At 46.2% G+C, this 24,466-nt stretch overlaps 1 protein-coding gene across 1 annotated transcript in view; it reads left to right on the top strand.

The window, feature by feature from the left end:
- XRCC6 (X-ray repair cross complementing 6) overlaps nucleotides 1-20,447 on the top strand; it is a 45,367-nt gene extending 24,920 nt beyond the window's left edge. Inside the window, exons 7-13 of the mRNA XM_033233798.1 lie at nucleotides 1,320-1,506; nucleotides 5,047-5,215; nucleotides 8,200-8,361; nucleotides 11,500-11,629; nucleotides 12,815-12,915; nucleotides 17,745-17,858; nucleotides 20,028-20,447. Of these exons, the coding sequence (XP_033089689.1) occupies nucleotides 1,320-1,506; nucleotides 5,047-5,215; nucleotides 8,200-8,361; nucleotides 11,500-11,629; nucleotides 12,815-12,915; nucleotides 17,745-17,858; nucleotides 20,028-20,221 (1,057 nt within the window). The 3' untranslated portion in view covers nucleotides 20,222-20,447. The remainder of the gene's footprint in view (nucleotides 1-1,319; nucleotides 1,507-5,046; nucleotides 5,216-8,199; nucleotides 8,362-11,499; nucleotides 11,630-12,814; nucleotides 12,916-17,744; nucleotides 17,859-20,027) is intronic.
- Nucleotides 20,448-24,466: the final 4,019 nt, after the last annotated feature.

Here is a 24,466-nt window from a genome sequence, read left to right as displayed (position 1 = left end):
GACTAACATTCTCCCAGAACTGTAGTGGGGAAAGGATAATTTGCAAAGAAAAATTGGGGTGTATTGTTGTTGATTTTTTGTTGTTGTTGTTGTTGTTTTTTGTCAAGTAACCCTTATTTTGATGGGGCTTTCTTTTCTTTTTTTGAGGCGGAGTCTCTTTCTATCGGCAGGCTGGAGTGCGGTGGCGGGATCTTGGCTCACTGCAACCTCCAACTCCCTGGTTCAAGCGATTCTCCTGCCTCAGCCTCCCAAGTAGCTGGGATTACAGACTGTGCGCCACCACGCCAGGCTAATTTTTGTGTTTTTAGTAGAGACAGGGTTTCGCCATGTTGGCCAGGCTGGTCTTGAACTCCTGACCTGGGATTAAAGGTCTAAGCCACCGCACCCGGCATGATGGGTCTTTATTCTTCAAAGCAGAGGGAACGGATCCTAGAAAAATAGAGACGAGGCCAAGCGTGGTAGCTCACACCTGTAATCCCAGCACTTTGGGAGGCCATGCGGGTGAATCACAAGGTCAGGAGTTCAAGACCAGCCGGGCCAACATGGTGAAACACCATCTCTACTAAAATAAAAATAAATTAGCTGGATGTCTTGGTGGGTGCCTATAATCCCAGCTACTTGGGAGGCTGAGGCAGGAGAATCGCTTGAACCTGGGAGGCAGAGGATGCAGTGAACTGAGGTCACGCCACTGCACTCCAGCCCAAGCAACAGTGTGAGACTCTGTCTCAAAAAAAAAAAAAAAATCAAAAAAAGACGAGACAACCAGTATAGTACTTACAGGGCTATTATGATTAAATGAGAGACTAGCTGTGAGGTGATTGGTATAGTGCTGTGCTTAATACAAACTATCATTTTATTATACGGGTTGAGTGTTTCTAATTTGAAAAATCCAAAATTAGAAATGCTCTACAATCTGAAACTTTTTTGAGCACCGACCTGATGCTCAAAGGAAGTGCTTATTGGAGCATTATGGGTGTTAGATTTTTGGGTTAGGAATATTCAAACAGTAAGTACATAAAATGCAAGTAGTCCAAAAAAAAAATCTGAAATCTGAAACATTTTTGGTCCTAAGCAAGCATTTTGCAAAGGAATACTCAACCTGTAGTACATTCTTTGTCATTATTTTAAGTAGCTAATATATTGTGGTATAGATTCTGAGGTGGTATTATAGCAAATTCGATTGTATTATTAAAAAGCATATTTATTTTGAGAGCTTAGGATTATTGGAGAGAATAAAACAGTGAAGCTTTGGTGTTACGAGGGAATTTTAGAAAAGTGCAGTCTTTCAGTTCATGCTCTTTCATTTTTCACTCCCTCAGGTTAAAGCTGAAGCTCAACAAAGATATAGTGATCTCTGTGGGCGTTTATAATCTGGTCCAGAAGGCTCTCAAGCCTCCTCCAATAAAGCTCTATCGGGAAACAAATGAACCAGTGAAAACCAAGACCCGGACCTTTAATACGAGTACAGGTGGTTTGCTTCTGCCTAGTGATACCAAGAGGTCTCAGGTAGGTAGAGATGCCTTTTGTTGTTGTTGTCTTTGAGACCGGGTCTCATTGTGTCGCCCATGCTGGAGTGCAGTGGGGTAAGCATGACTCACTACAGCCTTGACCTCCTGGGCTCAAATGATCCTTTTGTCTTAGCCTCCCAAGTAGCTGGGATCACAGGTATGTGACATCACACCCAGCTAATTTATTTATTTTTTAAGAGACTGGGTCAACTGGGCACAGTGGCTCACGCCTGTAATCCCAGCACTTTGGGAGGCCAAGGTGGGTGGATTATCTGAGGTCGGGAGTTCAAGACCAGCCTGACCAACATGGAGAAACCCCCTCTCTACTAAAAATACAAAATGAGCTGGGTATGGTGGTGCATGCCTGTAATCCTAGTTACTCAGGAGGCTGAGGCAGCAGAATCGCTTGAACCTGGGAGGCAGAGGTTGCGGTGAGCCGAGATCACGCCATTGCACTCCAGCCTGGGCAACAAGAGCATAACTCTGTCTCAGAATAAAAGAGACAGTGTCTCACTATGTTGGTGTCAAACTCCTGGTCTTAAGTAATCCTCCCACTTTGGCTTCCCAAAGTGCTGGGGTGCTGGGATTACAGACATTAGCCACTGTGCCCGGCCTTTATTTATTTATTTATTTATTTTAAGAGATGAGAGCTCACTATGTTGCTCAGGCTGGCCTTGAACTCCTAGGCTCAAGCAGTACTCCTGCTTCAGCCTCCTAAAGTGCTGGGATTATAGATGTGAACCACCACACCTAACCCAAGATGCTTTCTTACTGAATTTTCTCCTGCTGAAGAGTTAACAAGGAGGAGAGACATTGATCAGGCTGACCAGTTAAATAACTTTCATATGTGCATCTTTGCTTTTCTTCCGGAGCCTCCCTTCCCCTCCCCTTTTTTGTTTCTCAAGTGAAGCAATGGGAGTGGAAAAGGAACAAAGAAATCTGTAACTGGTTGTGATCAATTAGTTGTAAACACCACCACACTTGAATGAACCACGTGCATCTTCTTGCTAACCTGTTAAAACACAAAGACTTAACTCTTTGAGACTGTGGCGTCTGGATCAGTGATATTTTCATAGCTAGAAAGTTAGACTGGGCCAGTGTCTGAAAGAGATATCAGTGAAAACCTCACCCCTTCATCACTCAGACTGATGCTATCAGTCTAACAGTCTTGCCTCAGGTACAATAGCATAAAATACTTTACAGTTAATTAGGGAGATGAGGAGTTAGGGAAAGTATGAAGTGTGACGTGAACTCGTTTTTTTAGGGAGATAATTTATTTTTGCTAGTGATATTTTTCCTGTGCCTTGGGATGGCATACATTTCCCTTTCTGCATCTGAAAGACGCAGGACGCAGAACATTGTCTTTCCTCATCCTCTTACCTTTGCTCAGTCTATAGAGAGATTTAACATTGAAAGTTAAAGTTGAGGCTGGGCGCGGTGGCTCAAGCCTGTAATCCCAGCACTTTGGGAGGCTGAGACGGGCGGATCACGAGGTCAGGAGATCGAGACCATCCTGGCTAACACGGTGAAACCCCGTCTCTACTAAAAAAAAAAAATACAAAACTAGCCAGGCGAGGTGGCGGGCGCCTGTAGTCCCAGCTCCTCGGGAGGCTGAGGCAGGAGAATGGCGTAAACCCGGGAGGCGGAGCTTGCAGTGAGCTGAGATCTGGCCACTGCACTCCAGTCCGGGCGACAGAGCGAGACTCCGCCTCAAAAAAAAAAAAAAAAAAGAAAGTTAAAATTGAATGAGTCATCCTTCCTTTATGCAAAATGTGAAAGAATCTGAGATTTTACAGAAGTTTAGGGCCTATAAGATGACTAAAATATTAGTTTTGATTCAACCCATGAGCACAAATTTTAAGCCAGAGAGTTTTGCCCTACTCTTTGAAGGAGAAAGAGACAAGAAATTTTCTCTTCCGTTTTGGAAGTAACTAATTTTTTATATGCATTTATTCATAGGCAGTAGATCTCTGGTCACTGAGTTTCTTTCTTGATCCGGTATGTTTGAAAAAACCTTGAGTTCTTCTTTTGTTCATAAAACCCAAATTTGAATCTGGTACTACGCTGTTATTAATCACATATCCAGGATCAAATACAGACATCATTGGATACGGTGGCTCATGCACTTTGGGAGGCTGAAACAGGAGGATCACTTGAACCCAGGAGTTTGAGATCAGCCTGGGCATCATAGTGAGACCCTGTCTCTACAAAAAAACTAAAAATTAGCCAGGCGTGCTGGTGCACAGCCTGGGGAAGAGTACCAAAAAAAAAAAAAAGTTATATATGTATGTATGTGTGTGTGTATATATACATCTCTCTCTCTCTCCAAACAATACAAATAATAATCTTTGCAGTAGCTCCATCATGGTTCACTGTAGCCTCAACCTCTTGGATTCAGTTGATCCTCCCACCTTAGCCACCTGGGTAGCTGGGACTACAGGCTCATGCCACCACACCTGGCTAATTTTTTTTTTTTTTTTTTTTTTTTTTGTAGAGACAGGATCTCACCATGTTACCCAGGCTGGTCTTGAATTCCTGGGCTCAAATGATCCAGTCTCCTTGGCCTTGCAAAGTATTCGGATTACAGGCATGAGCCACTGCGCCCTGCCTTGGAAGTAGAACTAGTGTGTGTCTCTGCCTATCACATTGAGACCTAGCACAGTCCTGACATAGGTCCTCTCATTTAATAAGTAGATGTGGTTTGGGCTGGGCATAGTGGCTCACGCCTGTAATCCCAGCTACTCAGGAGGCTGAGGCAGGAGAATCACTTGAACCTGGGAGGCAGAGGTTGCAGTGAGCCGAGATCATGCCACTGCATGCCAGTGACATTGTGACAGACTGCATCTCAAATAATAATAATAATAAATAAATAGGTTTAAGTATGCTTTGTGTGTCAGGGATGGTGCTGGGAGGTCAGTTCATTTTTTTTTTTCTTTTTTTGGGTTGGGGGAATAGAGTTGCTCTGGTACCCAGGCTGCAGTACAGTGGCACCATCTTGGCATACTGCATCCTCAAACTCTTGGGCTCAAGCGATCCTCCAGCCTTGGCCTCCCAAGTATCTGGGACCACAAGTGTGTACTGCTCTGCCCAGCTTTTAATTTTTTTATACAGATAGGGTCTTGCCATGTTTTCCAGGCTGGTCTTGAACTCCTGGGCTCAGTCTTGCCTCAGCCTTTCAAAGTGCTGGGATTTACAGGCATGAGGCACTGCACCCAGCCTATTTTATTGTTTTTGCAAAGAGGAGCTCACTCTGTTGCCCAGGTTGGAGTGCAGTGGCTATTCATAAACACAATCCCACTCTAAAACAGTTTAAACATCCTCTTAGGATTGTTACAGAAGATAAAGTAGTTGACGTGTAAAGTACCTACAGTCGTTCAATAAATGTAAATTCCCTGTTGGAGAAGGAGGATATGCCAGGTGAGCCATCTTCCTGCTCCTTGGAAGAGAAGCTGATTTTAACTTTGCTAGTGTCATCGTCTTACAGTTATTTTGTATCTCCATGTAGCCTTCCCATGTGATCCTTGTTCTTCTCCTTCAGATATATGGGAGTCGTCAGATTATACTGGAGAAAGAGGAAACAGAAGAGCTAAAACGATTTGATGATCCAGGTTTGATGCTCATGGGTTTCAAGCCGTTGGTACTGCTGAAGAAACACCATTACCTGAGGCCCTCCCTGTTCGTGTACCCAGAGGAGTCGTTGGTGATTGGTAAGTAGCGTGGACCACGGATGAGTGACTCTAACACACAGTGCAGTTTATGGAGCAGTGCTTTGTAAATGGGCACTGCTTGGACACTGTATAGGAGATGTTAATAGAGTATGTTGAAAGTGTTTCGATCTCTGCCCAGTGCAGTGGCTCATGCCTGTAATCCTAGCACTTTGGAAGGCCAAGGCAGATGGATCACCTGAGGTCAGGACGAGCCTCGCCAACATGGTGAAACCTCGTCTCTACTAAAAATACAAAATTTAGCCAGACCTGGTGGCTTGAGCCTGTGATCCCAGCTACCTGGGAGGCTGAGGCACGAAAATCACTTGAACCTGAGAGACAGAAGTTGTAGTGAGCTGAGATCACACCACTGCATTCCAGCCTGGGCAATAGAGTGAGACTGTCTCAAAAAAAAAAAAGTGTTTCAAGCTCAAATTTTGGAAATGTGGGAATAAAGAAAGTTAAACAGATTTCTTTTTTTTTTTTTTTGGAGATGGAGTTTTACTCTTGTCACCCAGAGTGGAGTGCAATTGTGCAATTTCGGCTCACTGCAACATCCGCCTCACGGATGAGGACTGTCGAATTTAGCTTTATAAATTTTTTTTTTTAATTTACTTTTTATTTATTTATTTATTTTTGAGACAGAGTCTCGCCCTGTCACCCAGGCTGGAGTACAATGGCGCAATCTCGGCTCACTGCAACTTCCGCCCCCCTGGTTCAAACGATTCTTCTTCCTCAGCCTCTCGAGTAGCTGGGATTACAGGAACCCGCTACCACGTGTAGCTAATTTTTGTATTTTTAGTAGAGATGGGGTTTCACCTTTTTGACCAGTCCTGGTCTCGAACTCGACCTCGTGATTCACCCATCTCGGCCTCCCAAAGTGCTGAGATTATAGGTGTGAGCCACTGTGCCCGGCCTTATTTATATTTATATTTTTATTTTTGTTGTTGTTGTTGTTGCCCAGGCTGGAGTGAAGTGGTGCAGTCTCGGCTCACTGCAACATCCGTCCCATGGGTTCAAGCGACTCTCTTGCCTGAGCCTCCCAAGTAGCTGGGGTTACAGGTGCACGCCACCATGCCCGGCTAAATTCTGTACTTTTAGTAGAGATGGGGTTTCACCATGTTGGCCAGGCTTGTCTCGAACTCCTGCCTTAGGTGATCCACCCGCCTTGGCCTCTCACAGTGCTGGGATTACAGGCGTGAGCCACCACGTCCAGCCTGGAATTTAGCTTTTTAAAAACGGTTTCCCATGTAATTATTTGAAGCATCAGATAAGAGAGCAAAAAGCAAACAAAACCAAAATAAGCCCACAACTTTTTCTCTAGTGTTGGAAATTAAAGAGTATGTGAACCTTGCCGTTGTCTTTATTTGTGCAGTCTAGACCCTTTCTTCCTCTGTGCTACAGCTCATGAACACCCCAAATTTGACTTAATTGGTTTTAATTAGTAACTGGGGTCATGTCATTAACCTAGTGTCAGTAAAAGTGAATTGACATTAATAATTTACTTTTTTTTTTTTGGAGACAGTCTCACTGTGTCACCCAGGCTGGAGTCCAGTGGCACCATCTTGGCTCACTGTAGCCTCAAGCTCCCAGGCTCAGGTGATTCTCCCACCTCCGGCTCTCGAGCAACTGAGACTACACGCCCACACCACCACATCCAGCTAATCTTTTGTATTTTTAGTAGAGACAGGGGTTTTGTTGTGTTGGGCAGGCTGGTCTTGAACTCCTGGGCTCAAGCAATCCACCTGTCTTGGCCTCCCAGAGTCCTGGGACTGTAAGCGTGAGCCACCTCACCTGGCCAATAATTCACTTTCTGTTTGTTTGTTTTGAAACAGTCTTGCTCTGTTGTCCAGGCTGGAGTGCAGTGGCGAGGTCTTGGCTCACTGCAAGCTCCGCCTCCTGGGTTCATGCGATTCTTCTGCCTCAGCCTCCCAAGTAGCTGGGACTACAGGCACGCACCACCATGCCCAGCTAATTTTTGTATTTTTATTTTTATTTATTTATTTATTTATTTATTTATTTGAGGCGGAGTCTCGCTCTGTCACCCGGACTGGAGTGCAGTGGCCGGATCTCAGCTCACTGCAAGCTCCGCCTCCCGGGTTTACGCCATTCTCCTGCCTCAGCCTCCCGAGTAGCTGGGACCACAGGCGCCCGCCACCTCGCCCGGCTAGTTTTTGTATTTTTAGTAGAGACGGGGTTTCACTGTGTTAGCCAGGATGGTCTCGATCTCCTGACCTCGTGATCCGCCCGTCTCGGCCTCCCAAAGTGCTGGGATTACAGGCTTGAGCCACCGCGCCCGGCCCAATTTTTGTATTTTTAGTAGAGACGGGGTTTCGCCATATTGGCCAGGTTGGTCTCGAACTCCTGACCTCGTGATCCGCCCGCCTGTACCTCCCAAAGTGTTGGGATTACAGGCATGAGCCACCATGCCCGGCCATAATTCCCTTTCTTAAGTGGAATGTTTGGGGCTTCTAAACCTCTTACTCCTTTTAAAAATTTTCCTTTCTATGTCTCTGCTGCCCCCGTTTTCCCCTCAGCTGGGGGTCCTCCAACCCTTACCTGTTGAGATATTATAAGCCCTTTAAAGGCTTGGTGTGGTGGCTCATGTCTGTAATCCCAACACTTTGGGAGGCTGAGGCTGGAGGATCAGTTGAGCCCAGGAGTTGGAGACCAGCGAGGGTTACTTAAAGATACCTTGTCTCCACAAAAACTCTCAAAACTAGCTGAGTGTGGTGGTGCATGACTGTAGTCCCAGTTATTCAGGAAGCAGAGGTGGGAAGATTGCTTGAGCTAGGGAGGTCAAGGCTGCAGTGAGTTGTGATTGCAGCACTGCACTCTATCCTGGGTGACAGAGCGAGACCCTGTCTCGAATAAATAAATAATAAAATAAGCCCTTTAAAGAAAATGGAAGAGAAACTGTAGGGCTAAAAGAGAAGAAAGGAGGAAACCTTTTTAGGAGGCCGGTCACCGGGCTTTTTGTTTTCTAGGGAGCTCAACCCTGTTCAGTGCTCTGCTCATCAAGTGTCTGGAGAAGGAGGTTGCAGCATTGTGCAGATACACACCCCGCAGGAACATCCCTCCTTATTTTGTGGCTTTGGTGCCACAGGACGAAGAGTTGGATGACCAGAAAATTCAGGTGACTCCTCCAGGTATGTGGCAGACATATTTCCAGGGTTTCTGAACCTTGCCCATACTTTGGAATCATCCATGGGCTCCTAATGCAGACCTATTGAATCATAGTCTCTGGGAATGGGGCTTAAAAATGTTTATTTTTAAGCTTTCTTGGGTGAATTTAATGCACAGACAGGTGAGGCCACTAAATATGGTTATAGGGTGCATAGCATGCGCAGTCATACAAGGCTGATCTGCAGCTGGGATAGAAAAGTGTCTGCTTAGGGGACTGTTTGCAGGTTACTGACACAAGTTCTTGGGACCTCACTGCCGACGCCTTTCTTTCCAAAGCCATTGTTTGGCACCCTTGTAATGTCTAATGTTTGGTTTAGTTCCTGTACAAACCAACCATGGGGTTTGCCAAGATAGTGAGGTATAGCGGAAAGACCATGGATTTTAAAGTCAGATTTGACTTTATCTTGTGCTTATGTGTCTGGAAGCCTGCTTGCTTTTGTTTTGGGCACATCTCTGCTGCTTATTAGTTGGTCAACGTGGGCAAGTAATTTAACCTTTCTATTTAATATTTCTTAACTACAAAGATGGGCGTTCTGGAGCACCTTTCCCTTGGGGTGGTTTTACATTTAAGATGAGTTACTGTAGTTTTAACTTTGATCCTCAGCATGTTCAGGAGTGCTCAGTTACTAAACTATTACCTCTCGGCTCCAAATTCACCCTTTTATGCTCAGCACTGCTGAGGCTGAGATGATCCAGACCTAATTTCATCTTTCACAGCTGGCTCTCAGGCTGTGTTTATAGTGGGTGCTAGAGGGAGACCAAAGGGCAGAGGAGAGGTGAGGGACTTGCTTCTTCCTGTTTGCTCAGTGTGGTCAGCATTGTTAGCAAAGGCTTTCACCTGGTAGCAGCAGTTAGTTACAGGGCCTAGATTTTTTAGTCCTTCCAGAACCAGCCAGTAATTGAACTAAAATCAGCCTGTTAACCCTTACCTGTTTCCTTTTATTTATCATGTGGTAGAGGGTAAGGAAAAAAGGGGCGAGGGTGAAGCTCAGAGGAGGCCCCCATGGAGCTGGGATTTAGCCCTCCAGAAGGAGGCACTGTCCAGCCAGCTCTGGATGTATCAAAAAAGCTAGAGACGAACCAACTGCCGCCAGGTAAAGGGTCTCTGCTGGGGCAGTACAGACAGGAACAGTAAATACAGGAGGGCCATAACCACAGTTTTGCTTTCTGCAATTTCAGTTACCCATAGTCAACCATGGTCCAAAAATTTTAAATGGAAAATTCCAGAAAAACTTTAAAAGCACAATCCCACCTGGGGCAGGAATCATCCATTTGTTAAGCATCTTCCCACTGTAAATGCTACCCACAGGTTAGTCACTTAGTAGCTGTCTTGGTTATCAGATTGACTGTCAAGGTGTAATACGTATTACAGTGCTTGTGTTCAGGTCACCTTATTTAATAATGGCCCCAAAGCACAATTGTGGTGCTAGCAATTTGGATATACTAAAGAGAAAGTCATAAAGTGCTTCTTTTAAATGAAAAGATGAGAGATGTTGACTTTAATGAAGAAAAAAAAATCATATGCTGAGGTTGCTAAGATATACGGTAAGAAGGAGTCTTATATCTACAAAATTGTTAAGAAGGAAAAAGAAATTTCGTCTTAGTGGCTGGGCGTGGTGGCTCACGCCTATAATCCCAGCACTTTGGGAGGCCTAGCCAAGTGGATCACGAGGTCAGGAGATTGAGACCATCCTGGCTAACACAGTGAAACCCCATCTCTACTAAAAGTACAAAAAATTAGCCGGGTGTGGTGGCAGTCGCCTGTAGTCTCAGCTACTCTGGAGGCTGAGGCAGGAGAATGGCGTGAACCCGGGAGGTGGAACTTGCAGTGAGCCTAGATCACGCCACTGCACTCTAACCTGGGTGACAGAGCAAGACTGTCTCAAAAAAAAAGAAAAAAGAAATTCATCTTAGTTTTTTTCCTTCCTTTTTTTACATAGATTGAGACAAGGTTTCACTGTGTTGCCCAGGCTGGTCTCGAACTCCTGAGCTGAAGTGATCGTCCTGCTTCAGCCTCCCAAGTGCTGTGCTTGCCGACATGAGCCACCATGCCCGGCCCAAGCTGGTTTTGCTCTTGCACCTCAAACTGTAAAAGTTACTGCCACAGTACATGAGAAGTGCTTAGTTAAAATAGAAAAGGAGGCCAGGCACCGTGGCTAATGCCTGTAATCCTAGCACTTTGGGAGGCTGAGGCAGATGGATCACTTGAGCCCAGGAGTTTGAGACCAGCCTGAGCAACATGGTGAAACTCCTTCTCTGCAAAAAATACAGAAAATTAGCCAGGTGTGGTGGCGTTCACCTGTAGTTCCGGCTACTTAATAGGCTACTTGAGTCTGAGAGGCAGAGGCTATGGTAAGCTGTGATCACCACTGCATTCCAGCCTGGGTAATAGCAAGACCCTGTCTCAAAAAAAAAAAAAAAAAAATGAAGGCTGGGCGCCGTGGCTCACGCCTGTAATCGCAGTCCTTTGGGAGGCCGAGGTGGGCAGATCCCCTGAGATGAGGAGTTTGAGACCATCCTGACCACATGGCAAAACCCCGTCTCTACTAAAAGTACAAAAATTAGCTGGGTGTGGTGGCGCATACCTGTAATCCCAGCTATTCAGGAGGCTGAGGCAGGAGAACCGCTTGAACCTGGGAGGCGGAGGTTGCAGCGAGCCGAGATTGTGCCACTGCACTCCAGTCTGGGTGACAAGAGTGAAACTCCATCTCAAAAAAAGGAAAAGAAAAAGAAAAAAGCATTAAATATTCGATGTATGAATGTACAACATGGACAGAAACATGTTTCGATTGATGGCAGTCAGGTTTGGTGCTGTCGGAGGTTTCAGGTATCCTCTGGGGTTCTTCAAACATATTCCTCAGGGATAAGGGATCTACTGTATACAGGAAGGGGCACCCCTCCTCCCTTGCAGTCCTCTGGAAAATGCAGAGGGAGTCTGGTAGGCAGATAATAACAAAAACCAGCTGGTGAAGTTCGAGAAATAGGGCCTACAGGGCCCCGGGCCCAGCACCGCAGGACATAGGAGGAGGAGTTTGGAGCTGAGAAACAAGTGACTGCAACTCTTGAAGTCAAATCAAAGAAAATTTATCTCCCTTCTTCAGGCTTCCAGCTGGTCTTTTTACCCTTTGCTGATGATAAAAGGAAGATGCCCTTTACTGAAAAAATCATGGCAACTCCAGAGCAGGTGGACAAGATGAAGGCTATCGTTGAGAAGCTTCGTTTCACATACAGGTGAGTCAATCTCAGGCCTTCTGGAACTGCCTCGGGAGTTGAAAGTCTTATTAGAAATTTAGCTTGGGCATAGGCCAAGAGAATGGCACTACTCTTCAGCAAACTGACAGATTACTACTTGTTATTAATAGTTCTTTGAAAGCCATATAGATAATGGAAGCTTTTATTATATTGGAGACTCTGGGATTTTGTGGTTGCTGTGTTGTGCTATACTTAGCCAGATTAGTTGGTTGAACAAATTCAAAAAAATAGCGGGATTCTTAGTCGCCCTTCTCCTTGCTTGTGTGTGTTATTTCACAATGAGCAAAAGTAAATAAATCTGGTGTAAATTGTTACAGGCTTAAAAAAATGATTAATTCAAGTCATTCCCTCTCACATATATAATAGACCAACTCTCAAAGCCTGCATAATGGCACACTAAACAAAATTTTTTTCACATACCATTTTAAAAAAAATTTTAATTATTATTATTTTGAGACAGGGTCTCCGTCACCCAGGTTTGAGTGCAGTGATGTTATCATAGCTCACTGCAGCCTTGACCTCCCTGGGCTCAGGTGATTCTCACATCTCAGACTCCAGAGTAGCTGGGACCATAGCCTTGCACCACCACGCCTGGCTAATTTTTGTATTTTTTGTAGAGATGGGGTTTCACCATGTTGCCCAGCTGGTCTCAAACTCCTGTGCTCAAGCTATCCGCCCGCCTCAGCTTCTCAAAGTGCTGGATTACAGGCGTGAGCCAGGGTGCCCAGTCAGGTTTGCTTTTTAAATTGACTTGAGACGAAGTCTGGCTCTGCCATCCGGCCTGGGGTACAGTGGCATGGTCATGGCTCACTGCAGCCTCGATCTCCTGGACTCAAGCAGTCTTCCTACCTAAGCCTTGTGAGTAGCTGGGACCACAGGCGTACACCAGCATGCCTGGCTGATTTTTGAAATTTTTGTAGAGACAGGGTCTCACCGTGTTGCCCAAGCTGGTCTCGAACTGCTGGACTCAAACATTCCGCCTACCTTGGCCTACCAAAGTGCTGGGATTACAGGCATGAGCTACTGCACCTGACCTCAACTGTTTTACTTGGGGTGTTTTTCTCAGCTAATCCCGGACCTGTAGTATCTCAGGTGGTTTTATTTATTCTTTTTTCAATGTTTAAATTGTCATGTTTCAATTGAGTTATATTATTGTTTTAACAGAAGTGACAGCTTTGAGAACCCCGTGCTGCAGCAGCACTTCAGGAACCTGGAGGCCTTGGCTTTGGATTTGATGGAGCCGGAACAAGCAGTGGACCTGACATGTAAGGAGGTTGAATCGAGTAGTTCTTTTCATGGGAGGCTTTCTTACTGGTTCCACTCTGAACCAGTAATTTAGGTGCATTTCCCAGTACTCTTTAAACACTTAACCTCATTGCCCAGACCCCCTGTTTTTGGGAGCTTTTCTAGACCAGCTTAAACAGCCAGGGAACAGATTTGACTGGTTCTGTAGTGAGAGGAGGAGAGTGCCAGGCTCCTGAGACTGCCTCTGAACTAAGCCACTCTGTGACTATCTGCTAGTGAAAGTTAAAAAATAATGTAAGAGGCCCAGCACGGTGGCTCACGCCTGTAATCCCAGCACTGTGGGAGGCTGAGGCAGGTGGATCACGAGGTCAAGAGATTGAGACCATCCTGGCCAACATGGTGAAACTCTAGCTCTACTAAAAATGAAAAAAATTAGCTGGTTGTGGTGGCGTGGGCCTGTAGTCCCAGTTACTTGGGAGGCTGAGACAGGGGGATCCGTTGAACCCAGGAGGTAGAGGTTGCAGTGAGCCGAGATCGCACCACTGCACTCCAGCCTGGTGACAGAGCGAGACGCTGTCTCAAAAAACAAAACAAACGAGCAAAAATAATACAAGAGGAAATGAGTGGTGGATTTGGGTTTAGAATCCAGTCACTCCCGGCCTACCTCTGCCTCCTGGGTTCAAGCTCTTCTCGTGCCTCAGTCTCCCGAGTAGTTGGCCCCCACCCAGCTGATTTTTGTATTTTTAGTAGAGATGGGATTTCGCCATGATGGCCGGACTGGTCTCAGAATGATCTCTTTTACATTAGACAAAATAGCCCCAGTGTTAAAAGTGGAAGAGTTATTGGACCATTGTTACTATGGTGCTGCTTAGCTGTGTCTGGTGGAAGAGAAACGTTTTGAGCGAAACGGCCCATTTCCTCCTTTCAGGCCTTAGGCAAATTCAGAAGTGGTGGCCTAGTGCCTAGCAAGGTAGTTTAGGGCACAGGCTTTGGAAGTGACTGATGTCTATTTGAATCTCAGCTCTGCTACTTACTAAATTGAGTAGCTTTGGGGATATTACTTAATCCCTCTGAGACTTGGTTTCATTTTTGGTAAAATGTGGATAATGATATTGTTCTTACAAGGTGTTAACAAAATGTAGGCCCTGACACTCAGTAAGTGCTCAGAACACAACCATTCTCTTTAGTCCACAGCTATTCCATTCCCAGGGTCTCAACTCCTTACGTTCTGGCATCCAGCCCTATCAGTTCATGGAAAGTCCTGTTTTCTCTCCCTACTTCTATTTTCAAAACAGTTAGCTTGGCTGCCCTAATTTTTTTTTCTTTTTTTTTTGAGACAGAGTCTTGCTGTGTTTCCCAGGCTGCAGGGCGGTGGTGTGATCTCGGCTCACTGCAACCTCCGCCTCCTGGGTTCAAGCAATTCTCCTGCTTCAGCATCCTGAGTAGCTGGGATTACAGGTGCTTGCCACCGCACCCAGCTAATTTTTTTTTTTGAGACGGAATCTCGCTCTGTCGCCCAGGCTGGAGTACAGTGGCACGATCTCCGCTCACTGCAAGCCCGGCTTCCTGGGTTCACACCATTCTTCTGCCTCAGCCTCCCAAGTGGCTGGGACTACAGGCACCTGCCACCACGCTCGGCTGATTTTTTCGTATTTTTAGTAGAGATGGGGTTTCACCGTGTTAGCCTGGATGGTCTCTGTCTCTTGACTTCGTGATCTGCCTGCCTCAGCCTCCCAAAGTGCTAGGATTACAGCATAAGCCACTGCGCCCAGCCTGCCCTTTTATTTCTTATAACCTAAATGACCCAGGTTTCTATCCTTAGCCCTCTCTTCTCTGCCTTCTTGTTTTCTTATCCACTCCCAGAACCTCATTTGCCACGTCATGGCCGTGACACCCAGGCCTACGTCTCCAGCCCTGTCCTTTCTTCTAAACTCTTGGCTGGAACCTCCACCTACCTGGTCAGTGTCTACTATAGGACCTGGATATCCTTCTGCTCAAACATCTGAACCTTTGACTCTTTCCTCTTTTACATCCCTCAGTCTTTTCTAATCAAATGCCTGTATATTTCCCTCTAACACCAATATATGCTTCTTTTTTAATATTTACTAAAGACTGGAAGTTGTTTTCCCACTCTCTTCTCAGCTTTGTGACACTGTACCACTAGGGTTTTCATCCTGTGCCGGTGGAAACCCTCCGACTCCTTTCCTGGACCTGCTTCCCTTCTTCAACAGGGCTGCTCTGAGTGACTGAGCCCCACCTTCCTCTCACATTCCACTTCTCCCCTGCTGCCCTCAGCAGGTTACACTGGCAGTTCTCAAAGCAGTTCTCAAAGCGTGATCCCTGGACTGGCAGCCTCAATGTCACCAGGGCATTTGTGAGAAATGCAAATTATTGAGCCCTCTCCCAAGCTGATTGAATCTGATGCTCAGGTTGGTGCCCAGAAACTTTTGGTTTTCTTTGTTGTTGTTTGAGACGGAGTCTCCCTCTGTCACCCAGGCTGGAGTGCCGTGGCACGATATCAGCTCACTGCAAGCTCCGCCTCCTGGGTTCACTCCATTCTCCTGCTGCAGCCTCCCGAGTAGCTGGCACTACAGGCACCTGCCACCACGCCCGGCTAATTTTTTTGTATTTTTAGTAGAGATGGAGTTTCACCGTGTTAGCCAGGAGGATCTCGATCTCCTGACTCTGTTATCTGCCCGTCTTGCGTCTTGGCCTCCCAAAGTGCTGGGTTAACAGGTGTGAGCCACTTTGCCCGGCCAGAAACTTGTGTTTTAACAAGTCTTCCAGGAGGTTCTAAGACATGCCACTACTTTTTTTTTTTTTTGGACACAGAGTCTGGCTGTGTAGCCCAGACTGGAGTGCAGTGGCGCAATCTCGGCTCACTGCAAGCTCCACCTCCCGGGTTCCCACCATTCTCCTGCCTCAGCCTCCCGAGTAGCTGGGACTACAGGCGCCACGCCCGGCTAATTTTTTTTAGTTTTAGTAGAGACGGGGTCTCGATCTCCTGACCTCGTGATCCACCCGCCTTGGCCTCCCAGAGTGCTGGGATTACAAGCAGGAGCCACAGTGCCTGGCCTATTTTGTGTTTTTATTAGCAATTGGGTTTCACCATGTTGACCAGGCTGGTGTCAAACTCCTGACCTCAAGTGATCCACCTGTCTCGGCCTCCTGAAGTGCTGGGATTACAGGCATAAGCCACTGTGCTCAGTACTTTTATTTTTATTTTTAGTACTGAGCATCGGCTGGACCTCAGTGCATTAATTAATTAATTTATTTATTTATTTGAGACAGGTTCTCACTCTGTCACCCAGGCTGAAGTGCAGTGACGGGATCTCAACTCATTGAAACCTTCACCTCCCAGGCTCGGGCAATTCTCCTGCCTCAGCCTCCCAAGTAGCTGGGATTACAGTTGCCCGCCACCATGCCTGGCTATTTTTTGTATTTTTTAGTAGAGATGGGGTTTCACCATATTGGCCAGGCTCATCTCGAACTCCTGGCCTTAGGTGATCCACCTGCCTCAGCCTCCCAAAGTGCTGGGATTATAGGCATGAGCCACTGTGCCCGGCCTCTCAGTACTTCTAAAACTATAGATGATTCCCAGGGTGGGAGCCAGTGCTCTTGCAGAGGTTCCCATGATGTGGAACAGGAGGCTTCTGATGCAGCAGGAGCACAGTTGGGCTCCAGCATTGAGCCATCTTCTAGTTACACCAGCAACAGCTCCCCTCCGTGCTTGGCAAATATGGGCATGTGAGCTGCCCGTCTCATCACCCTCGCCCTTAATGTGACACAGCTCATGTCAGAAGCTTGATTTAACCATATAGTTGTAAGCTAACAAAAAAGGAAACAAAAATACGATCTTTCCTCCAAAGTTACCTTTTCCTGTCATACTTGCTCCCCCTGTTTCAGCCAGTCATCTCCCCATCCCACTCCTATTTTTCTTACGTTCTGGTATCCAGCTCTGTAATTTCAGTTAAACAAGAAATCCTATTGTATCAGTAAGTCCTGCCAGTTCTGTCACTTCTTATGTTTCTGGGTCCTCTCACCTACACCCTACTTCACCTGTCTCTCTTACCCTCTTTCAGTTCACCCTCCATGCAGCTATCAGGGGGTTCTTTGGATAAGGCCTGATTCCTTTGCAGGCATTCAAGCTTCTATGACCTCACCATGCCCATCTTTCCCACCTCTCTACTGGCCCTGTCCTCCTTAACACCCTACCTTCCAGCTATATGTCACCTGCTGTTTATCACCCGATGCCTTCTGCTGCTTATCTTTCACCATCCCTCCTGTGTTACAGTGTGCCTGTACGGTCGCTTCTTGCATGGTGTTGCCCAACTCCACTGCATCGTTCTTATCCACCTCCTCACTCTCACTGGGCTGTGAAGAGTGAAACCCAATCTCTACTAAAAATACAAAAAAATTAGCCGGGCGTGGTGGCGGGTGCCTATTGTCCCAGCTACTCAGGAGGCTGAGGCAGGAGAATGGCGTGAACCTGGGAGGTGGAGCTTGCAGTGAGCCGAAATCGCGCCACTGCACTTGAGCCTGGGTGACAGAGCGAGACTCCGTCTCAAAAAAAATAAAAACGGGACAAATTTACCTATCCTATAGGTTGTTAGAAGGAGTAAATAGAGTAAGTGTAAAGCATTTACAACTGTGCCTGGCGGTAATATGTGTGATTACAGTAAATGCAGGTGTTGGAAGGTACTTGGTAAATGCTGGAAAGACCTTTCCCTAGACCCCTCCCACCCCAGCTGTTAGGTGCTCTGTCTTCTGGTTCTCAGAGAGTTGGAAGTGGACAGCAAGCTGGGGCTCGTGACTCACCAGGCCACTCTTCTGTGTTTTGATTTTCTAGTGCCCAAGGTTGAAGCAATGAATAAAAGACTGGGCTCCTTGGTGGATGAGTTTAAGGAGCTTGTTTACCCACCAGATTACAATCCTGAAGGGAAAGTTACCAAGAGAAAACACGGTGAGGAGCTGAATGTGGACATGTGGGCTATTTTTAAAAATTGCTTTTATGATGGTCTTATCACAGTGGGCAGTATCCTTTCAGAAATATCTATTCACACTCTACTTAAAATGACTTTTATCCAAAAAACAGGCAATAACAAATGCTGGCAAGGATGTGGAGAAAAGGGAACCCTCACACAGTGTTGGTGGGAATGTAAATTAGCACAACCACTATTATGGAGAGGAGTTTGGAGTTTCCTCAGAACGTAAAAAGTAGAGCTACCATATGATCCAGCATGCCATATGATCCAGTATATATCCAAAAGAAAGGAAATCAGTGTATCAAAGAGAGATGTGCACTCGCATGTTTATTGCAGCACCATTCACAGTAGTCAAGATTTAGAAGCAACCTGTGTGTATCAGCAGATGACTGGATAAAGAAAATGTGGTACACATACACAGTGGAGTACTCAGCCATAAAAAAGAATGAGATCCTGTCATTTGCAATAATATGTTAAGTAAGCCAGGCTCAGAAAGACAGATATTTGCATGTTCTCACTTATTTGTGGAATCTAAAACTCAAAACAATTGAATTCATGGAGATAGAGCATAGAAGGATGGTTACCAGAGGCTGAGAAGGGTAGTGGGTAGTGGGGCATTGGGGGTTGGTGGGGATGGTTAAAATAGAATGATTAAGATCTATTTGGTAATACAACAGAGTGACTATAGTCAGTAATTTAATTGTACATTTAAAAATAACTAAAGGAATACAATTGGAATGTTTGTAACATAAAAGACAAATGCTTGAGGGGATGGATACCCCATTTATGCTGATGTGATTATTTCACATTGCATGCCTGTATCAAAATACCTCATGTACCCCACAAATATATATAACTACTATGTACCCACAAAAATTAAAAATGAAAAAATTTTAGAAAAGAACTGTCTATACAACCATACGTATTTATACATACCAGCATACATATTTCAGCACAAAATGGAATAATAATCACATTGTTTTCTAGTTTGCTATTTTTGTTACTCAGCTATATATGTTGCACAGTTACTTATATCCGCACTTACCTATCTCTCATTTTTTTAAAAATGAGGCTGCAGAGTAGTTCATTGGATAGATATACCAGGTTATTTAACCAGACCTATATTGACAGGTGGATATGCTGCAGTGAACATGCTTTTCCATTGTGTACTTGTGTGAATAGATCCACAGGATACATTCTTGCAGTGAATTGCTTCCAAAACAGTGATAGATTTACCCTCTATCCAAGAAGGAGTGAGAATGTTTTCCTGTACTCTCACCCTTCCAGGACTTAATTTTTTAAATTTACAATAAAAATGATACAGAAGTTGGCCAGGTGCGGTGGCTCACACCTGTAATCCCAGCACTTTGGGAGGCCGAGGTGGGTGGATCATGAAGTCAGGAGTTCGAGACCAGCCTGGCCAACATAGTGAAACCTCATCTCTACTAAAAATACAAAAATTAGCCAGATGTGGTGGTGGGTGCCTGTAGTCCCAACTACCCGAGAGGCTGAGGCAGGAAAATCCCTTGAACCCGGGAGGCAGAGGTTGCAGTGAGCGAGACCATGCCATTGCACTCCAGCCTCGGTGATAAGAGTGAGACGCCGTCTCAAAAATGACACAGAAGTTATGTCCTTTTTTTTTTTTTTTTTTTTAAAGACAGTCTTGCTGAGTCACCCAGGCTGGAGTCCAGTGACTCAATCACAGTTCACTGTAGCCTCAACCTCCTGGGCTTGAGTGATCCTCCAGCCTCAGCCTCCTGAGTAGCTGAGACTGCAGGTGCACACCACCATGGCTGGTTGATTTTATTTCTTGTAGAGCCAGGGTCTCACTATATTACCAAGGCTGGTCATGAACCTGTAAAAGGTTTTCGAAGGAAGGAAGGAATGACTTACCCAGAGTGAGCAACAGTTTTGGGTAAACTGATGGCATTCACACTACTTGTAATGTCCTCCTAGGTGTGATCTGTGTTTTATTTTGCACTTTAAATGAAGCTGCCTTATCGAGATAAGTCTTCCCCATGGTGTCCTAGGCTGGCATCACAGCTTTATGGTTAATTGCAGCCCAGATTATATGAGGGCCCCCGTGCCATGTAGCGGGATGCCACTTGTAGCATTTCCAGTCACTCCCTTCTGACCTTTTCCCCCAGATAATGATGGTTCTGGAAGCAAAAGGCCCAAGGTAGAGTATTCAGAAGAGGAGCTGAAGACCCACATCAGCAAGGGCACGCTGGGCAAGTTCACTGTGCCCATGCTGAAAGAAGCCTGCCGGGCTTATGGGCTGAAGAGTGGGCTGAAGAAGCAGGAGCTGCTGGAAGCCCTCACCAAGCATTTCCAGGACTGACCAGACACCGTGCGTCCAGCTGCCCTTCCACAGTGTGGCCAGGCTGCCTGGCCTTGTCCTTAGCCAGTTAAAATGTGTTTCTCCTGAGCTAGGAAGAGTCTACCCGACATAAGTTGAGGGACTTTATGTTTTTGAGGCTTTCTGTTGCCATGGTGATGGTGTAGCCCTCCCACTTTGCTGTTCCTTACTTTACTGCCTGAATAAAGAGCCCTAAGTTTGTACTATATACCGTTCTTTCGTGTGAAGGAGAAAGGTGTGTATGCCTTGCATCCAAAACTCACTGGTGATAGCTTAGCTTAATTTTCTCTTTCCTTGGGAACACTCATCACCACAATGGAAACAAAACAAGTATCAGCAGGGAGGGTGAGAGTGACGGATCAGGGCAGGTGAAGGTATTTTGGGAATAAGAAGCCCTAGCAGGATTATATTCTTATCCTCTGTCCTCTAGCCTGTTTTTCTTTAAATGTGTCATGTTAAGGTGTAATCAGATTTCTGAAGCAGTAAGAAGGTAACACTTTTAGTTCTGGGGCCATTTGGTTCCTGAGTAAACAGCCACTCCTTCTCATTGCATTCCTCTTAATGCGACATTAAGTCTTGCAAAAATATACCCATTTTCTGTTGCCATGAGAATTTGGGTTCCAGAATAAGTGAAATGAAGAGTTATTCCTCTTGTGTTTCGGGGGAGCTGTAGGAAGTTCAAGAAGATGAGGAAAGGTCCTAATATTTAAGGAAGGGGAAGAGGACAGGAGTGTCTTTTACCTTTTTTTCCTCTACATCCCTGCTCTGTCCTCCCTGTCTTCTGAAGAATTATCCTGAAGGAAGGAAGGAGAGCATCTGGAATTGTTGATCTGCTTTTAGGATGTGAGTAAGGGTTTGCAGGTCCTGTGTCCTTCAGGACTAGGATGAGCAGCACTTCGAGGAAGAGAGTGTAGGAGGTGCCAGATTACTCCTCTTAAGAGATTCTCAGCTTTGGCCGGGCGCGGTGGCTCAACCCTGTAATCCCAGCACTTTGGGAGGCCGAGACGGGCGGATCACGAGGTCAGGAGATCGAGACCATCCTGGCTAACACGGTGAAACCCCGTCTCTACTAAAAAAATACAAAAAATTAGCCGGGCGAGATGGCGGGCGCCTGTAATCCCAGCTACTGGGGAGGCTGAGGCGAGAGAATGGCGTAAACCCGGGAGGCGGAGCTTGCAGTGAGCTGAGATCCGGCCACTGCACTCCAGCCTGGGCGACAGAGCGAGACTCCGTCTAAAAAAAGAGATTCTCAGCTTTGGATTCTTGGTTCTAAGCTTTATAGATTTTTTTTTTTAACCTGTTTTTGCTTTTGTTTTTGTTTGAAAGGAGATACTGTATTTTTTTGTATTTCCTTAGTGTATGGGCAAGAGGGGAAGATAATTCTCCCATTAGATGCTTAGAAATTGTTGAGAAATTGGACCATTGCCCTTAAATGGAGCAAGTTTGGAAACGATTCTACAGGGGGTTAATATACCAAGTTAGATTGGAATCACACTAGTCAGCCAGTCACCTGCAATAGGAGGACAAGGAGTAGCTCCACTGAGCCCTTGGTATCCAACCCTGGATGCTGGAGCTAGTGAAGAGCAGCCCTGGAGTGAGCCCCAGGCTGGCTTTGCTGTGCACACTATGCCCAAGCCTATTGCCTCCTACTTCCAAAATGGAGAGAATGAGAGTTCAGGGGTCAGACACCTACCAGAGCCAGGTAGCTGTGTGGATGTTAGACAAATCACCCGAGGTCTGTGCTAAACAGCAACAGAGTGATATTTCTCTGTAAATGAATGATCCTTCTCTGCCTGCTGAACTCCCCACCCAGGAGAGAAGAAATACCATGTTCCAGTGCAATTGGTTAGGCCTTTGGAAGCTCACGAGGCTGATTTAGCAAATTTACGTTTTAGTGCCATCATATATACAAGTGACCTTGGGCAGTTTATGAGGCATTTTTGAGTCTAAGCTTCCACATTCTTATAATAACGTCACATGGTGAAAATGAGAAAATACATAAAAGAACATGGCATTCTAGGTACAGTTGGCCTTCTGCATCTGCAGGCTGCACATCCATGGATTTAACCTACGTGGATCAAAAATATTTGGGGACCAGGCATGCTGGCTCACGCCTGTAATCCCAACACTAGGAGGCCAAGGCAGGCGGATAACGAGGTCAGGAGTTTGAGACCAGCCTGGCCAGCATGGTGAAACCCCATCTCTACTAAAAATACAAAAAATTAGCCGAGCATGATGGCGTGCACCTGTAATCCCAGCTACTGGGGAGGCTAAGGCAGGAGAATCGCTTGAATCTGGGAGACGGAGGTTGTAGTGAGCAGGAGAATCGATTGAATCTGGGAGGCGGAGGTTGTTGTGAGCCGAGATTGCGCCATTGCACTCCAACCTGGGCAACACAGTGAAACTCTGTCTTTAAATAAATAAATAAAACTTGGGGGAAAAAAATGAATGGCTGCGTCTGTACTCTTGCTCTTGTTGCCCAGGCTGGAGTGCAGTGGCACAATCTTGGCTCCCTGCAACATCTGCCTCCTGGGTTCACACGATTCTCCTGCCTCAGCCTCCCCAGTACTGGGATTACAGGCACACACCACTGCGCCCGGCTAGTTTTTTATTTTTAGTAGAGACGGGGTTTCTCCATGTTAGCCAGGCTGCTCTGGAAGTCTTGACCTTAGGTGACCTGCCACTGTGTGAGCCACTGTGCCTGGCCAGACTTTAATTTTGTCATTAGCCGGCCAGGCGCGGTGGCTCACACCTGTAATCCCAGCACTTTGGGAGGCCGAGGAGGGCGGATCACCTGAGGTCAGGAGTTCAAGAGCAGCCTGGCCAACATGGTGAAACCCCGTCTCTATTACTAAAAATAAAAAAAATTAGCTGGGTGCGGTGGGAGCCTGTAATCCCAGCTATTCGGGAGGCTGAGGCAGGAGAATCACTTGAACCCGGGAGAAGGAGGTTACAGTGAGCCGACATCACGCCACTGCACTCCAGTCTGGGCGACAGAGCGAGACTCCGTCTCAACAAAATTGTCATTATTCCATAAATAATACAGTATGACAACTATTTACATAGCATTTACATGTTATTAGGTATCGTAAATTATCTAGAGTATTATTTAAAGTATCCGGGAGGCCGTGCGTAACTCATATGCAAATACTGCGTCATGTTACATCAGGGACTTGGGCATCCTCGGATTTGGGTATCCGCATGGAGTGCCGTTTGGCGCTTGGCTTCTACCGCGGCCATCGGGCTTCCATCCGCCAGGTGGCGATATAGCCGGCGCGGAGCGCCGACCTGAGCCTGCGCATGCGCGCCACGGAGGAGGTGGGCCGGGTTCCCGAACCTGGGAGCCATAAGCGGGAGGGTCTGGCGGGCTAAGCTCAGCTGCACCTGGGTACCTTCTGGCCGCCGCAGCAGCTCGAGAACACGAATCCGTTTGGCCAAAAGTGAAACAAACACACGGATGCACATATGTCTGTTTACTTCTAGGCCAGGTGCAGAGGGAACGTCTGGAATGGCACTCATCGAAAGCTGCGGTTACGTGGGAAGATGAGCCTTTTACCTCTCAGCGTTTCCCCTTATGTAATGTCTTGTTTTAATGTCTTATTGAAAACCAGAAGAGGCCGGGCGTGGTGGCTCATGCCTGTAATCCCACCAGTTTGGGAGGCTGAGGAGGGCGGATCACCTGAGGTCAGGAGTTCCAGACCAGCCTGGCCAACATGGTAAAACCCCATCTCTACTAAAAGTACACAAGTTAGCTGGGCATGGTGGCGTGTGTCTGTAATCCCAGCTACTCAGGAGGCTGAGGAAGGAGAATCATTTAAACCCGGGAGGCGGAGGTTGCAGTGAGCTGAGATTGATTGCTCCACTACATTCCAACCTTGGTGACAGAGCGAGACTGTCTTTAAAAAAAAAAAAAAAAAAGAAGTAATGTGTTATTTAATGACAGAGATAAGTTCTGAAAAATGCATTGTTAGGGAGTTTCATCACTGTGTAAACACCATAGAGTATACTTAGAAAAACCGGCTGGGCGCGGTTGCTCACGCCTGTAATTCCAGCACTTTGGGAGGCCAAGGTGGGCGGATCAAGAGGTCAGGAGATCAAGACCATCCTGACCAACATGGGGAAACCCTGTCTCTATTAAGAATACAAAAATTAGCTGGGTGTGGTGTTGTGCTCCTGTAATTTCAGCTACTCAGGAAGCAGAGGCAGGAGAATCGCTTGAACCCAGGA

The sequence above is a fragment of the Trachypithecus francoisi genome, unplaced genomic scaffold (genome assembly GCF_009764315.1).
Source record: "Trachypithecus francoisi isolate TF-2019V2 unplaced genomic scaffold, Tfra_2.0 Lachesis_group14, whole genome shotgun sequence".
NCBI classification, from domain to species: Eukaryota; Metazoa; Chordata; class Mammalia; order Primates; family Cercopithecidae; genus Trachypithecus; species Trachypithecus francoisi.
Note: the sequence above shows the minus strand (reverse complement) of the source record. Positions and strands in the feature narration are given on the sequence as shown.